Here is a 16,174-nt window from a genome sequence, read left to right as displayed (position 1 = left end):
CCCAGGAATGTGCACCAAAGGCTCCTGTAAGTTATTTCCTCCATTGACACCCCCACCCTCCTTCCCCAGGGCATTTCGGTTTCACTGGTTAATTCCCTGCTGGTAATTGGTTTTGCTGCTCTGTAAGGAGTTGTTTTTGTGTCTATTTTATTATACAGGAAAGAAAAAGAGGATTCTGAGTGGGCCAAAGGGATTAGAAAAAGGATGCCTATGTCCCTGATTCCCACATGCAGTGAGCCCCTTAATCCTTGTCTCTACCTTCCTGACACTGTCCCCAAGCTGAGGCCCTGGTTGGAGAAGTACTTTTCCCAGCTAGAACAACCTAGGAGAACAACCTCATGCATCCTGGGAGCCATGCCAGGGCTCCCAGGATGCATGAGGGCCACCAACACCAACTATTGGGGAGAGCGTTATCATCCCTGTGGAGGTACTGGGGAAGTTGGGAGGGGGAAGGTTGGGGAGTGCAAAGAAGGCAGGGATGAGCTCAGGGCCCCCAGAGAATGAAGCCTTTGTGTGGGGTACAGATGAGGGACAAGGGGGTGATTGTATGGGAGGGCTGGAAGTGCCACACAGACTGGCACCACCATAGCCAGCACCAGATTCACCCCTCTCCTGCTCTGAGAACTCCTTGTGCCTCAAGGGACCAGTAGCAGACCTGGTCAGGGAAAGCAGGGTGTGCCTGAAGACTACAAGGAGTGGAAACGTGGAGGATGTATAACCAGGGTGGAAAAAAAAAGAGGTATCCCCTTCATGATCCCAGACTCAGGAAACAGGAGGCAGAAGGAAAAAGACAGAAGCAGCCTTTATTCTATTTACATCCAACAAAACTTTGCAAGGAATAATCCTTATTGCACAACCAGGGCCCTGGATGGGTGAGGCATTCCCCAGGTGGAGTGGACAAGAAGGATTAGGACTAGAAGGGACACCAGTTCTTCTAAGGGGAGTTTGGGACTCCTCTAGCTCCCAACTCCTGACGTTTAAAGAGCTGCAAACCACTGAACCATGGTGCCCCATTTCCCTTCTCATTTTCACCATTCATAATAATCTTATAAGCAAGGGGGCTGTGTCTCCAGAATAAATAAGTTAAAATAAAATTCAAACTCTAAGGTAGAAAGGCATTGAGAGCCTTGGACTCCTTCAGCAATTCCAACATAGAGGGTCCATCACTGATGGGGAATACTATCCTTCCCTCCCACTCAAGGCAAAGGCTCAGGAGCTCTGTATCTTTCTAGTTGTTTTTTAAAACAAAAACTTGTAAAATGACCAGGGCGGTACAGACCTGTGGGTACCCTGGTTGGAGTTCCTAGTATAGGACGGGGAGAAACAGAGCTGTGCCAACTGCCCCCAGGCCTCCTCCAACATCAGCATGAGCTAGGTGGGCAGGATGGAGACAGGAATTGTGACTTTTGGTAATAGTGGGTCCCTCTTCCTGCTGCCCCAACTTGGAGCCTATGGCTGGGCATGTCTCCCAGGCTATTCCCCACTCCTCTCTGAAAGGAACAGGGAAGCAGATTATCTCTAGAATTCTTTCTCTCTTACCTCCCCACCCCAGGCTGGAGGGGGAAGTTTAACAATCCCTAGCATTCCAGAGGTGCTCCAAAATATTTTCGGCAATCAATGGCCTTTGGGGTGGGCATCTGTGCCCGCCGCTGCCTCAGCTCCTCCTTGCTCATGCTGCTGGCCAGCTTGTTAAAGGCAGACTTGTACCTCTTGTCAAAGGATGCTAGGGAAGAGGGAGATCAACATATAAGAATTCCAACCTCCCACACCTGGCCCCAGATTCCTAAACTCCCCCCCGCCCCAGTGCAACTCCTTGCACCCTCACCTATATCCACGTGGTCCTTGCCCATAGCAGCCATCGTCAGGAATAAGATCTCACGGTAGATGCCCCTGGAGTGGAGGAAGAAGGGCGTGAGCAACAGAAAGGGGAGGGAGAGCACAGCACAGGGCAGCAAACTCCCCGATGGAAGCCCCATACCTCTGCAGGTGCAGGCCTGTGGGAGGGGGTCCTAGAGTTTCTAGCAGGAGCCCTATAGCCTTGTGCACCTCATTCAGACCAACATAACGCAGCACCGACTCCAGCAAATCCAGGCTCAGGGATGCAGGCACTGGGCCTGGCCATGCCACCCGTTGGGGGATCTGGCCTGGGTGAAAGGAAGGTAACCAGGATTAGTGAGCTCTCTGGGCATGGGACCCACTCCTTCCCACCCTAGGCCAAATACAAGACTCACTGTGGACCCTCCAGAGCACATAGAGAGGGGGGCAGCTATTGGGGTCAGGGGTCAGGACATCCCACAGCAGCCGCACCTGCACAGACGCTGGATCAGGCATTAGCCAAGGAGACGGGGCCTGCAGGAGTCCAAGAAAAAGGAAACAGTGAAACTCGTGGAGAATAGGACATGGACAGGTGATGTTCCAAAAGACACAGGGATATCACAAGACAGCCAAAGAGAGGAGGGAAAGGAACTCTCACCCGCCATGAGAATGCAAACTCCTCGAGAACAAGCATGTTTTCCTGTAACCTACTATATTCCTAGTACCTAAAAACTGTGCCTGGGCCCTGGCTGTTGTAGCTCAGTGGATTGAGCGGGGGCCTGTGAACCAAAGGATCACGGTTCGATTCTCAGTCAGGGCACATGCCTGGGTTGCAGGCCAGTTCCCAGTGGGGGACCCATGAGAGGCAACCATACATTGATGTTTCTCCCCTTCGCTCCTTCTCTTCCCCTCTAAAGATAAATAAATAAAATCTTTTTAAAAAGGCCCTGACTGGTGTAGCTCAGTGGATTGAGCACAGGCCTGCAAACCAGAGGATTGCGGTTCGATTCCCAGTCAGGGCACATGCCTGGGTTGCAGGCCAGTTCCCTGCAGGTCAGTTCCCAGCAGGGGACGCATGAAAGGCAACCGTACATTGATGCTTCTCTCCCTCTCTCCTTCCCCTCTAAAGATAAATAAATAAAATCTTTAAAAAAAAACACAAAAAAAACCCCAAAACTGTGCCTGGGATCTAATGGCGCTCAGTAAGTGTTGGTGAAATGTGCAGACAGACATTGATGAATCACTGAGTTCTAGGTATAACACAGGGTGTCTAACAACAGCCCTATGAGGGGAACACTCATGCCATTTTATAGATGAGAAAATCAAGGCTCAGGAGTGAAGTAAAAGGGTGAGGAGTAAGACCAAGTACACCCCACTCCAAAGCATGCACTCTTTCTCCAGTACCAAGGTCACAGAGGACTGCGAGACAGGCAGCTGGGAGATGACGAGGGAAACACTCAGGAAGCAGGGACCACATGAGGACACTGACCTGGGAGGTTGAGGGCCCATCGCAGGAGGCCAGCACCAGGCATGGCAGAATACTGGGCAGGCGCAGCCGCTGGAAATACCACAGAAGGTTCCAGAAGATAATGGGGTGGGCAGCAGGCAGCTCAGGCAACGCCAGCACTTCACTGCCCTCATTCTCTACCAGTGACTCCAGCTCTTTACGCAGCACCAGGGGGCTCAGGTATGCCCACGCCCCACCCTCGACCCTCCGGGAGGCACCCTGTTGGGCACAAATGGGGGGGCAGTAGAGGGCTATGTGCCATAGCCCCATCCTCAGAGCCATGCTTCCCACTGAGTCACATGTCCAGGATCTTCTGGGATGCCCCTTGCCCTCAGTGTCCATCTCTGCCCATCACCACTGGAGACCCCCCACAGGGCAACACATACCCATTCTTCATGCCCCTCTGGCCCAGCCCTTACCCCCATGTGCCCATTGCAGAGCTGGGGCTCATCCAGGGCAAGGCAGAGCCTGCGATCACTGAGCACAGGGCCTGGGCCCCCAGGGTCAGGAGCATCTTTGCTGCCACAGGCACCAGCAGGAGCAGGCTTAGGGCTGGGGACACTGCAGGGGGATAACAGGAGGGGTCAGACCTTGAACCTCCACATCCCTGTCCCACCCAAAGCACTTGCCCTGCTCTGGGCACCTGGGGCGGAAATCAAGAGTCTGGACGCTGAGCAGGGGCACAAAGGGACAGGCACAGAAGGGGCAGGTTGTGTTGAGGTTGGAGTCATCGGGTGCCCAGCCAGCCATGATCTCCTCATCGTATACCAGCGAGTCACAGGCACGGCACAAGGAGCAGCTAGACAGCAGAATCTGTAGGCAGAAAGATCCCAGGAAGCAAGCCCCACTTGGCCTGCTGGCTCAGGAGCAGAGGCTCTCTCCCGAGTCCCTCTACCTCCAAATCCCAGCCAAGCCTCCTTCCACCTCCTCCCAGGCCCTGCCTTTGACAGAGTGAATGGTGTGTGTGTGTGTGGGGGGGGTATATTCCAGCACATCTGTGTGGGAGGTTATCCTCACTTCCAGGGAAGGTGGCTGGAAGGATCCAGGGGTTTCAGTGAGGCGCTCGGAGGAACGACGAAGGCTCAGGCTGCTGACAGAAGATTCTGAGAGGTCCCACTCACTGCCTAGAGAGGCGGAGCTCTGCCATGACACAAGAAAGCCTGGTCGGCCAATCCCTTGGTCTACATGCTCCTCTTCACGCAGGGTGCTCACTTCAACCACCCCTCAGGACGCGGTTGGCAATGCTCCCACCCAAGCCCATGGGTGCTTAAGTGTCTGGACTCTCCCCTTGCTGGCTACCTCAGAGGCAGTGGATCCAGGGCGCTCCCGAGGGTGCAGGAGGCTATCCATGGGGCTGCGGCGAGATGGGGGCGGCAGGTCGGAGGGCAGCTCAGGTGGGGCAACACGAGAGGCAGAGGAGCGTCGGGAAGGAGTGAGCAATTGTTGGAGGCGGGCACCCAGCCCGCGTCGTGGGGTGCTGGCCTCCTCCTGACGCCTGCTAGCTTTGGCCGAACGTCCACGTAGCCCTTCTGGGGCTTCAGCAGACTGGGTGCTCAGGGCTAAGCCTGAGTCCCCAGGGCTGCCTCCAGCTGCCAGCTCCTCCCCGGCCAGGCTCAGGTCTGAGAGGCTTCCATCATGCCAGTGCGCAGGTGATCCCTGGGGCTCCAGTACCCCCAAGGCCTCTATCACTGTAGGGCAGGAGAAAAGCAGGGAAGGTAAAGCCCAGCCCCTCCTCCAGAAATTAAGTAAACACAGTTCCTGGCTGCACAAACTCTGGCATCACGACCCCCATTATGATGGCATTGTGGGCAAGATTCCCTCAGAGTCTGCAGTCCCCATCAGAATGGTCACCCTCCATTCTGGCTCTTGTCTTCTCTCTCACTGGCAAATGGTTAGGAAAGCCGACTGGGGTACTGGCCAGTCAAGAGCACTCACTGTGGGCCACACCAGCCTCCACAGTGGGCTGTGCACCTCGGGCACTACCCAGGCTGCCACTCTTCACCAGGCGCCCTGTGGGTGAGGCTGGGTCCCGCAGGCTTCGCCCAGCCCAAGTAGTCTGGCGATGAAGGGGGCGGGTAAGGGAGAGGCGCTCCAGAGAGGGTCCTGTAAAAAACAGGGAAGGACTGAAAAGCAGCCAGCTAGAAACGCAGCCCTCTATTCTCAAACAGAACTCCTCACATGGACCTATGTTTGTAAGGTTCCTTGCAGAACTTCATCTCTTGTTACCAGCCAAGTGTAGTTGATCCATCCCCAGAACACCCAGTGCCAAACACTACCCACTCTACTCTCCATGACTCTCCTCGCCGGGGTCACCAATCCCTGCCCACCTGTCTGGGAACTGCCTGCCTCTTGTGCTGCTGCCTGTTGCTGCTGTTTCTGCTGCTGCTGCTGTTGCTGCTGCTGCTGCCGCTGCCGTTCTCTCAAGGGCTGGCGAAACTGAGCGGCCCCCAGGACAACATTCCGAAGTTTGGCCCAGCGCAGGCGCCCACCCGGTGTACCAGATGGCCACTTGCTTTCCAGCACAGCCTGCCAAGCACAGTGCCCATCAATATGGCCTACTTTCACACGCAATCCTAGCCTGACACCTATCTCTTGTCCTGGAGCCTCAGGGACCACTTTCCCCTCCGGATCTACTGCCTGAGACGGTCCTGCCAATGGCTCAGTCGGAAACAAAAGCCCAGAAGAGGCGGTTGGCAGTAGCCACCTCTGAGAGGGGCACAGAGGAAGCCAGAAGCAGTTTCCAGACTCTACTACTTATGACCTAAGTGGCTTTGAAGAAATAATTTCACTCTTTTTGGTCATTAGTTTCCTCATCTGAAAAAACAGAAGGCAGCCCTGGCTGGTGTGTCTCAGTGGTTTGAGTGCCAAGGGTCACTGGTTCAATTCCCAGTCAGGGCACGTGCCTGGGTCACAGGCCAGGTCCCCAGTATGGGATGCTTGAGAGGCAGCCACACATTGATCTTTCTCTCCCTCTCCTTCTCCATGCCTTCCCCTCTCTCTAAAAATAAATAAATAAAAATATTAAAAAATAAAAAATAGGAGGCCGTTTAATGTCACAGTTAAGGACCTGAATTCAGGAGACAGCAATATGCCTTTGTTCATATCTGACCTCCCTAACTGTGGGGCCTTGGACGAGTTGCAAACTCTGCAACCCCATCTCCTCATCTAAAAGATGAGGATAACTCCTCCACCTGTCAAGCCTGTGGTGAAGGTAAAGTGGTGTGAAATGCATGCTGGCCCACTGGCTAACACTGTCCAGTACTTGCCCACCCTCGCCAGGGCTGTTGTGAGACACAAGGCAGCCAAGTGTGAGAAAACCCAAGGTAGATGCTAAGACACTGCAGGGGCGCACAGACAACAATGCTTACGGGACCCAGTGCATTGCACAGGTCCAATCACCAGCAAGAGGGGAGAGAAGCAGGCTTCAGGGAGCAGCATCCTCCCCACACACACCTGGCACGTGCCCCTGCCCCACCCTAGCCCCAAACGTGGTACCTTGTTGTAGTAGCCATAGGTGATGGTGTTGGGCACGATGCCCGCCTGCCGCATCTCCAGCATGACTCGCACAGACAGCACAGGCTGCCCGTAGTGCGAGCAGAGCTGCATCAGCACCCGGTAGCACACCTGGTCCAGCAGAGGTACAGGATGAGGGGACTCACTCCCTCAAGTCTCACCAAGCATCTTTCCAGCCTCTCCGGTTCTCACAGGCTTCACTTGCCTCTGGCTTCACTGGCGGCCCCTGAGGCTGCCTGAGAGCCACCCTCTGCTCCTGCTGACCCTGCCACCCTCCAGTCCCTGCTGCTGTCCCCTGATCATGCTCATTCACTCAATAAATGTTACGGAGCACCTGCCAACTCCAGGGCTTGTGCCCACGCTCTCCATCTGCCTTTCCAGGTTTCTAGTGAGTCTCCCTGTCAATAGCACCCACAAGCACCCTGAGACTGAAGACAGGTACCCACCTCATCAGGCAGCACCACCTTGTGATTCTCCATCTGGCGGAGCACGTGGTAGGCCGTGTGTAGTGCCTGCACCCGAGAGGGTGCTGATCGCACGTAGGCAGGCAAACACAGGAACCACAGCCCATAGCAGTGTCCCAGCAGGCACCGGGCCCACAGCTCGGGCACTACTGCAGACTTCTGCGCCACCCGCTGCGCGACCTTCATCTCCTAGGTGGGGCAGGGGACACACCTGGATGAGTACAATGCTCGGGCAGGGCAGGTCTTAAGGTGTGCAAGCCCTGGCTGGTGTGACTCAGTGGGTTGAGCACCGACTTGCGAACTGAAAGGTCATTTTTTTCGATTCCCTGTCAGGGCATATGCCTGGGTTGCGGGCCAGGTTCCCCATTGGGGACATGCAAGAGGCAACGGGTCGATGTTCAATCATTGATATTTCTCTCCCTCTCTTTTTTCCTCCCTTCCCCTCTCTCTAGAAATAAAAACATAAAATAAGATTTTTTAAAATGGTGTGCGAGATGCAGCCCCCTCCCTAAAGAAGGGGCTATGTTTGGAGGGCTGCTGCTCATACAGGTTTCAGCCCTGAGCCCTGGACTGTGAGGCCCAGCCCATGAGCATGGGCAGATGCCCTGAAGAGGCAACATACCCCCGGACTCCCAGAGCGCTCAGAAGACAAAGACAATGATGGTGATGCCAATGGTGACAATAGCTATGTTTTCCGTGTCGGGCATACATAAACTCCCTAATAACCTATGGGATAGGTACTAGTACATGCATTTGGCACATGAAGAAGCTGAAGCAGCAGCCCTCGGCTGAGCCAGGTGCCTTTGAGGGGCACCTGCTGGTTACCTGTTTGGTACGGCGAGGGGCAGGGCTGCTAGGGGCACTCCGGGACAGGCCTGGCACAGGCAGAGCCCCGGGTTGCTCCTGGGGAGACTCAAACAGCTCGGCCCGTAGCTCTGGAAATCCATCATAGCTGGAGGGGCGGAGAGGCAACATCAGAAGCAGTCAGCACTGAGCTAGCCTGTGTGGCCCTGGAACAAGTGAGGGTACGAACAGCTCTCACCAGTACTGGGGAGAGGGTTCACTGCCCTCTGGCACAGGGGGCTCCTCAGGAGGTGTGATAAAGACGGTGAGTTCACTTCCTGACAGCTCCTCCAGCTCCACCAAGGGTGTTGGCTCAGGCTTCTCCTGCTCTGGGTGGACCTGGAGCAGGATGGTAAGAGACTAGGCATCAAGACATGGGTGTGGAGCAGGGTCAGGGTGTGCGCAAGGTGGCATCTCCCCAGAAAGCACATCCATGGGGAAGGAGTAAGCGTGCTGAGACCACCAAGGTCCCAGAGGTACAGCTGGGGGATGGAATCTAGAAAGACGAGATGAATATAAAGCAGCCACATGTGGCCGCACCGGCTGTGTACTGAATAACTCCAGGGGCGCCATCCCTGTCACAGATAAGTCAGAGTTGTGTTTGTAGTGGTCCTAGGGTAACAGAGACAGCCAGAAGAGCAGATGGCAATGGGCACAAGAGAAGTGACAATGCTCAAAACCTTGTCAACGCAAGAGTCAAAGAATTCAAGGGCAGCATGCCGGGCAGAGCCAAACGAGCATTCCTCGATGAACTGCGAGAACATCTGCGTGTGCAGCAGCTGAGAGTACAACTTGTGGCTAGAGCGCTCCCGGGACTTGAGGAAGCCTGAAGGGAATGAGAATGGGGGAGGGGAGGAAGGTTACCAGGCTTCTCAGCACAGCCACACCCTTCCGAAGCCCTCTCCTGGCTCCATGCCCACCTGGCATCCAAGGCCATCAAAGCCATCCTCTCTTCAGCCTGTCTGGCCCTACTACACTCCATTCCAAGCTGAGGTTGAGCTCCCCAAGCACCATGGTCCCATGGAATCCCTTTTGGCCATCTGTACCCACTCCCTCAGACCGGGGTTTCTTCAAGACCAGTGTCCCTGAAGAGAGCTCTGACCATGGGGGTAGCTCACCACAGGACTCCCTGTGCCCACCCCAAGCCCAAGGCACCAGGGCCTCAGCTGATTCCTCTTTGCACCCTTACTCCCTCAAAGCCCAGAAGAGTGTATGGTACAAAGCTGGTACTCATAAAAATGTCCACTGAGTGAAAGAACAAGCAACTGAGTGGTCTCCAGTTACCCCGGGCCCCTGCCCCCCCGCCCCAGTATAACCTCCCCAAGCAGAGACAGGCCCTCTTTACCCTGCAGGAAGAAGAGGTTATCAACATCCCGAACCCCCTCAGAGGGTGGCTCAGTGAGTGGACGCAGGAAGTCCCGGTAGCCCTTGAGCAGACAGGACATGAAGCGAAGGAAGGCCCCCTGGACTTCACGCTCCAGCCTGGCTCGGCGGCCGCACACAGCCTCGTAGTCTGTCAGCAGGAACTCCAGGGACGCCTCCTCCTCGGGACCAGTGTATGCTGGAGATCATGGTAGCCTGAGACTCAGGGCCGGCCTCCTCAGGGCTAGCCCCAACCCTGCTCTGCATGCAAGTCTCCACCGCTGCTGGACCACCTCCAGCTGCTAACTGACTTGGCACCAATATTGACTGAAATTACCCTGAGGTCAGTTTCAAGCCTCTGCAATGACAAGCTGGTCTTTTCCAGCATATTCAGGAATATTAATATTGTATGCCCCTCCCTCTTGCTTAAACTAGAATTTGAATTTCCTTCACTTCCACCACATGAAATCCTAACTCCTCTAACCCCCTCAGGTAAGGTCTAGCTCTCCACGGGCCTCTCCCCAAACTGGAGGCTTAGGGTCAGTGAGTTTCCAGCCTCCCACCCAGTCTTCTCACTCTGATCCAGCTGCTGGTACAGGTTTGTCAGTGTAGCCAGCAGGACCTTGTAGGGTCTGCGGGGCAAGGTCCGAGGGGAGAGAGGCTTCTTTTCTTCAGTCCTATTAGAGAAGTGGGAAGAAAGGGCCATGGGGTTCCTCACCAGCCTCCCCCACTTTTTGTTTGAGGCTCCTTTGAAAAGGTGCCACTCTATACACCGTCCCTCATGCCTCCTCCCTGCAGACCCCTGAACGAGAACAGCCCTCTTACTGGAATAACGTGTTGGTGTCAAGATCAACACAGATGACATCAGAAGGTGGGTCATGCAGATCGAAGTAGCTGGAGTGGATGCCCACGATGAAGGGCACGGGAGCGCTCAGCACATCAGCCAGCACCAGCGGGCACAGAGGAATGTAGGGGCACTGCCACTGCAGCGGGAAGGTCATCTGGAGCACCAGGGAGTGAGGGGCAGTGAGCAGGGGCTGGGGCAGTGGGGGGGTGCACAGGAGACAGGGAGTCACTAACTGGGGGTGAGCAGTGCCTGTTGAGAGACACTGTTGGAGGTGGGCTCCAAAGAAGAGCCCCTAATGGAAGCTAATGTCCCTGAACACTGTGCCCAGGGAGAAGGCTGAGGAACCCACCCAAGAAAGAGTCTGGGGAGGGACAGGGTAACCCAAGAAAACATTCTGGGGGAGGGTGACTGGGCAAGGGGGCACTCACAGAGACGAGGGCCTCACAGACGCTGGTGAGCAGGTCTGGACGCAGTGAATGGACTAGTAGTTTGTGCTCTGTGAGCACAGCCAGCAGCAGCGTGATGGCCAACTCAGGGCCCAGGCTCTGCAGCAGCTGCAGAAAGCTGGCACCACTGTGGGCAACAATACCAAAGTAGGGGGAACAAGTCACCAGGAGACCCTGAAACCCTCTCCTAGTTGCTGAGCACAGACACCACGTGGACCCAGCCTGCACAGGTCACAACAGCTGTGCCCACCTGCCTGGCACCTACCACGTCCTGGATCATCAGTTCCTCCCAACCTGGGCACATACCTGAGGGGGAGGGGTGAGGACACAGGCTGGCAGAGGAGCAGATTGTCATAGGGAGACATCTGGGAGGCAGAAGAACCACAGGTCACTGTAAGGGAGGCTAGCTCCTGCCAACTGCCCTCCGCCCATCCAGCCCCAGCCTGGCCTCAGCCCTCACCTGCACCAGAATGCGGGGTCTCTGTGGGGAAGGGAAGGGGACGTTGTGAATGAAATGGGAGATGTGCCTGGGGGAGAGAGGGACGCCAGTCAGAGGCAGATTCCCCAATCCATCCCTATTCTACCATCACATTCCCTTTACTGGGTCATCTGTCCCCAAGAACTCAATTCCTAGGAATGGAGTTCTTGAGACTTGCATCAGCCATCAGAGCTGTCACTACATACAAACTTCATGCGAATGAGAAAAGAGATCCCCTCTAAGCATGCACAACTCCTTGTCAGGACTCAAGCCAGCAAGTGTAGACTGGATTTCAGGCTCCTCTTCCCCTCAGTTATTGGTGCTTTTGCAGCGTGGAACAAACACACGCTCCAGCCCTGCCTCCCGTTCCTCTGCCCACCTACCCCACGCAGAGACCCATTCCACTCCATCCTAATCTCCTCCATCTCTCCTGGCCTCCCGACCTCCTCAGACTCCTTCCCAGATTCAGGGAAGCCATGCTCACGCTTCCAAGGGCAGGCCGTGGGGGCCAGAGACGGAGTAGCGGTAGAGAAAGGTGAGGAAGGCGCGGAAGGCGGGGAAGGCAGGCCAGCGGGACAACACAGCAATGGCACGCCGGCTGCGCACCGCTCGCCCTCCCAACGTCCGGCCTCGTTCCACAGCGCTCAGCAGGCCCAGGGCCCGTGATTGCCGCTCAGACAGCCTGGCCCGCGGAAATGCCTCATAGAACTGCAGGGCAGCACCGTACACCTGGTGGGGACAGAGAAGTGGTCAGGCGAGCCCTGCACAGCTCGGGCCCCTTCCCACATTCCACACACTCACCTTATCACCAGCTGCACCCGTCAGCACAAAGGTGGAGAAGACAGGCACCGGGTACTTGGTCTGGGCAGGCCAGCACTCAATAGTGGCCCCCATGGGCAGGCAGAACACGGGCACTGACTCAGGCAGCGGAAAGGCTTCATTGTCCTCCTCTGGGTAGCGGCCCAGTAGCTCTGCACCCTCCACAGAGTGGGGAGCACCCAAAAGGAGGAGGGTCCATCAGGTTCCAGAGGAAGGAACCAGGGATCCCAGAGAAGGGCCAAGAGACCCAGGGGATTTCTGGGGACAGTGAAGGTGCCAGCCAAGAGGCACCAGGGCAGAGGGACATGGAGGGCTAAGGGGTTAGAGGAACAAGAGGGCAACTCACCTGCCTCATACACAAGCGTGTTGGCCTTGGCCAGGCCCACCTTGTAGCACAGGTACACTGCTGGGCCCCACTGCCCCAGAAATGGCAAGAGACAAGCAGATACACAGCTAACAAAGGTTTCTGGAGCCCACTTTCTCCACCACCCCCCAGCGGTATTTTGTCTTTAGAATTCCCACTAATCCCAGTCCCCCAAGGCCAGAGTCACCCCCCTGGGCCCATGCCTGCCATCAGAGGCCTTGGGCCTCGAGTACCCTTTGTGCCCAGTGTCCGCACCCTCATGCCAGGGTGGTGCAGGTATCAGCCCTTGGCCCCAGCTCCACTCACCATGCCAGGGTTGAGGTTGCGGGGCAGTCGGCAGTAAGTGTGAGGAGTGCCCTCACCCTTGCTAGGCAGTACCAGGCAGAGGTCAGTGATGCCCAAGGCATGCAGCCCTGCCCCTTCTGCTGCCCGCCGGTAAGTGAGGTAGGTTCGAGGGTGCCCAGGGCCTGGAGGGGCCAGGTTAGCTGAGTGGCTGTAGGGTGTCGTGTCTAGTACTTGAAAACCAGGCTTGGGACGTTCCTTTCCTTCATACAACACCCTTGGCACAGAGAGCAGAGAGATGTCAAATTGGGGGCAGAGCAGAAAGACCCCAGCCCTGCCAGATCTACCTCTTTGGTCTGCCCACCTGCCTTGTACCCTCAGCCTCATCAAACGCTGACCACAGAGCTCACTCGCTGCTGCACCTGCCCTCCAGAACCCTGTGTCCCCTCTTCCGCCCTTGTCTTTCCTTGATCAGCAACTACGACTCGAGCGGTCCATGGCTCTCATAGTCACTAATAAATGCTAAGAAAAAAGTTATCATTTACTGACTGTGCTAAGCCCCTTTTATGGATGATCTCCTTTAATCTTCTCAACCACCCTATGAGGAAGATAATTTTCCCCACTTCACAGTGGAGGAAACAAGCCCAGAGGGGCTCAAACCCTGCCCAAGATCACACAGCTAGCAAGTAGCAACACCAACACAGGTACCGAACCCGAATCTCGGTGTGAGGATTAACTAGATACAACCTTAGTCCCTTCTCCCTGGCCTCTAGCCAGCTCATTCCCATTCCCATTGCCCATCCTTCATCTTCCCACACCCCTACCTCTCCTTGCCACACCCCAGTCCCTCCCAGTCTTCCCTAGTGCCAGTACAGGCAGGAACACGCACCCTAACTCCACAAGGGGGGGCTTGTCACGGCCTCTGCGGTAGCAGATGACGGGTTGAGTTCCACCCAGAAGTCCAGCACTGAGTTCCAAGGGGTGACCCCCTGCAGAGGCCTGGATGCATGTGTAGCCCTGGGGCACCTCCTCGCCCAGTGCCCTAGCGATGACTGCCACATCTGTGATGGGCTCAGCTGGTCGGGGAGGGCGCAGGGGCCCACTGGGTCCAGGAACCCATGTTTCCTCAGGGATGGGTGCTCCATTCCCTGCAAGTCCAGCTATCACGAAGTAATCCACCAGCCGGGGGGGCCGCTCCTCTGCCATGGCCCCCCCCTCACTCACTGCATCTGGAATGGTCAAATAGGGGAGAGATGAAGAAAGGAAGGCTGGTGTTGCCATGGCAACCGGGGGTGCTCCTCTTGCTCCCCTCCTCTTCCTAGTCCTTTCAAGGGAAGGCAGTATCAGTGGCCAGCCAATCCCGAACTCTCCCACCTATGACATCATCAGGCCCTCAGAGTCCACCACAGCTCCTTAAAGAGACCAGGACCCTCTCTTGATGGGACTAGACCTTTCCCAAAGTAAAGAACCCAAACTCCACTCCACTGCACACAGCTAACCTAGGCTCTGACATCACTTTAATCCTGTAGCCCTTTTAAAGACCACCCCCTCCATCCCCTACCCATACAGAATTGTAACAGGTCACAGTCTTTTCTGATTAACTGCATCGTTAATTTTGGTCATGACATCATGCCAACCTCACAGTCTTTTTAAGGGTTTCTGACTTTCTTATCCTAGTTATGACATCATAAGAACTGCATGGGCCAGCTAATGTTCTTAAAGAGCCCACGTCGAGGTTTTTGTGATGTCCCCACAAGTGTCCAGAAAGCCCACAAAACCCAAGCTTTGGTGTCCTTTCACCAGACTCAAGTGTCTTTTTTCCTCACCTAATTCCACTAACCCCCCAAAAATACTCCAAAAAACAAACACCCCCCCCCCCCGCAAAAATGCCCATCCACCTCAGTATACGCAGTGAGGACAAAAGCGGTTGTGGGAGACAGCCCTGCCATCCCCATGCCCTCCTCCACAGCGCCCAGAAATGAACAGGCCCACAGCTGGTGTTCAGTAAATGAGTTCTCACCTGCCTCCATGGCCCAACCCCACACAGCAGGAGCCCAAGGGTCCTGGGGAGCCCAAAGATGCAGAAGCTAGGAAAGAGCTTGGTGGGTGGCTTGCAGCAGAGGACGGGATCAGTGGGGGTGTTTCGGAGAAGGGAGGTGACTTCCTGGAACAGTGGAGGGGAAGCTGCAGCTCGGCGCAGCTCAGCGGAAGTCAGCCCATGGGTGTGTGGGGGGGGGTTCTGTTGAAGGTGCCAACACAGCAGCATCATGCCAAGTGGAACCTCAAACTAAAGGACCCCGAGCAAAGTAGAGGAGGCTCAGAATGGCTCCAGGATGTATAGTCCTACTTAACCTCCCACCCTTACACAGAGAACGGGGAGCAAGGGAGTCTCATAAAACAAGGTTGCTCTCTCTCAACTTGGCCCCTGGACACGCAAGCACGCGCCCACGGACACACACATATACAACTCTAGCTAAATTTAGCCTCCAGGTCTGGAAGGTGAAGCCAGGAGTCACCGTCAGCCTCCTAATTTAGCTCGGGGCACAACCTCATCCCTCACTCACTACAGGCGAATGGGCGACTTATGTCCCCCATGTCCCCCAGGCAGCAGGCAGACACCCTTAGTGGGCCGAGTTGAGTGGCCAGTGGGTGGCCCCAAACTTGTGCAGGACCTGTGCATCAGAGCCTCCCTCAATCAGCCAGGAAAGAACCCTGCACAAGGCACCCCTTGCTCCCTGGGAAAGGTAAGGGGCATGGGAGCCACTCGGGGTCCCAACACCTGCAAGCTAGGCGACGGGAAGTTCGGGCTGGGGCAGAGGGCGCGCAGAGAAGAGCTGAGAAAGGGGCAGGAGCACCAGTCCACAGGCAACGTGACGGCAGCAGCAACAGCCGCCGCGTGACCCGAGAGGGAGGGAGGGGTGCCCCGGCTTCAGACCCGCAGGAGCAAGGGGTTGCAGGGTTCCTGACGCAGAACTCCCCTCCACTTTCACTTCCTCAGGAGAGAGGAACCGGAACCAGATGTGCCACGCCAGAGAACAGCTGGGGGACCTCCCCCGCCCCGCACCCACTCCCTTCCTTCCCCGCCCGCTGCCCCGCCCGGTCCGGCCCCTACCTGCCTGCCCTGCGACTCCCTGGCCGGCCGGCCCGCTGCGGGCGGCTCGGAGGGTGGGCTGGCGGGCCGGCGGACAGCGGACGACGGGCTACCCGGCCCCGGACATGGCGCACCCGACTTGGGCGCCACTCCCTTCGGGGCGGCCAGGGAAGGAAGGAGAGGCAGCCGAGGGCGCCGAGGCGCGGTGGATGGAAATCCGAGTGATCCCTGCGTCCCCGCTGCTGCGCCACGCAGGGGACTGTGCTGCCGTGCAACTCGCTTGGACTCTGCGCTTCTCCCAGCTCCTGCTGAGCTGAGGGCTGAGTGCTTCTTTGCGTGCCCC

General features: G+C 56.4%; 2 protein-coding genes across 3 annotated transcripts; one reads left to right on the top strand and one right to left on the bottom strand.

Annotated features, from left to right (window-relative positions):
- Positions 1 to 783: 783 nt before the first annotated feature.
- Positions 784 to 15,935, bottom strand: DENND4B (DENN domain containing 4B). 2 transcript variants are annotated; one of them, XM_037050713.1, is made up of 28 exons: positions 15,853 to 15,935; positions 13,630 to 13,969; positions 12,765 to 13,017; positions 12,441 to 12,510; positions 12,077 to 12,246; positions 11,760 to 12,004; positions 11,258 to 11,324; positions 11,104 to 11,162; positions 10,780 to 10,924; positions 10,330 to 10,505; positions 10,081 to 10,181; positions 9,488 to 9,703; positions 8,823 to 8,968; positions 8,342 to 8,481; positions 8,125 to 8,251; positions 7,282 to 7,488; positions 6,818 to 6,946; positions 5,650 to 5,848; positions 5,258 to 5,425; positions 4,622 to 5,010; positions 4,340 to 4,462; positions 3,966 to 4,135; positions 3,742 to 3,883; positions 3,305 to 3,541; positions 2,232 to 2,349; positions 1,979 to 2,144; positions 1,826 to 1,890; positions 784 to 1,723 (listed from the first exon to the last, which is right to left on the bottom strand). In XM_037050713.1, the coding sequence occupies exons 2-28, from the start codon at positions 13,944 to 13,946 to the stop codon at positions 1,578 to 1,580; spliced, it is 4,491 nt and encodes a 1,496-aa protein (XP_036906608.1). In that variant the 5' UTR covers positions 13,947 to 13,969; positions 15,853 to 15,935; the 3' UTR covers positions 784 to 1,577. The 2 variants fall into 2 exon arrangements, with proteins under 2 accessions (XP_036906608.1, XP_036906607.1); XM_037050712.1 differs by lacking the exon at positions 15,853 to 15,935 and adding an exon at positions 14,761 to 15,759.
- On the top strand, positions 15,407 to 16,168 carry LOC118990207 (chromosome alignment-maintaining phosphoprotein 1-like). Its single transcript, XM_037050717.1, has 2 exons — positions 15,407 to 15,484; positions 15,739 to 16,168. The coding sequence occupies exon 2, from the start codon at positions 15,759 to 15,761 to the stop codon at positions 16,146 to 16,148; it is 390 nt and encodes a 129-aa protein (XP_036906612.1). The 5' UTR covers positions 15,407 to 15,484; positions 15,739 to 15,758; the 3' UTR covers positions 16,149 to 16,168.
- Positions 16,169 to 16,174: the final 6 nt, after the last annotated feature.

This window comes from Sturnira hondurensis, unplaced genomic scaffold, assembly GCF_014824575.4.
Source record: "Sturnira hondurensis isolate 20B ecotype Veracruz unplaced genomic scaffold, ASM1482457v3 Scaffold0006829, whole genome shotgun sequence".
NCBI lineage: Eukaryota > Metazoa > Chordata > Mammalia > Chiroptera > Phyllostomidae > Sturnira > Sturnira hondurensis.
This window is presented reverse-complemented; position numbering and strand designations above follow the sequence as displayed.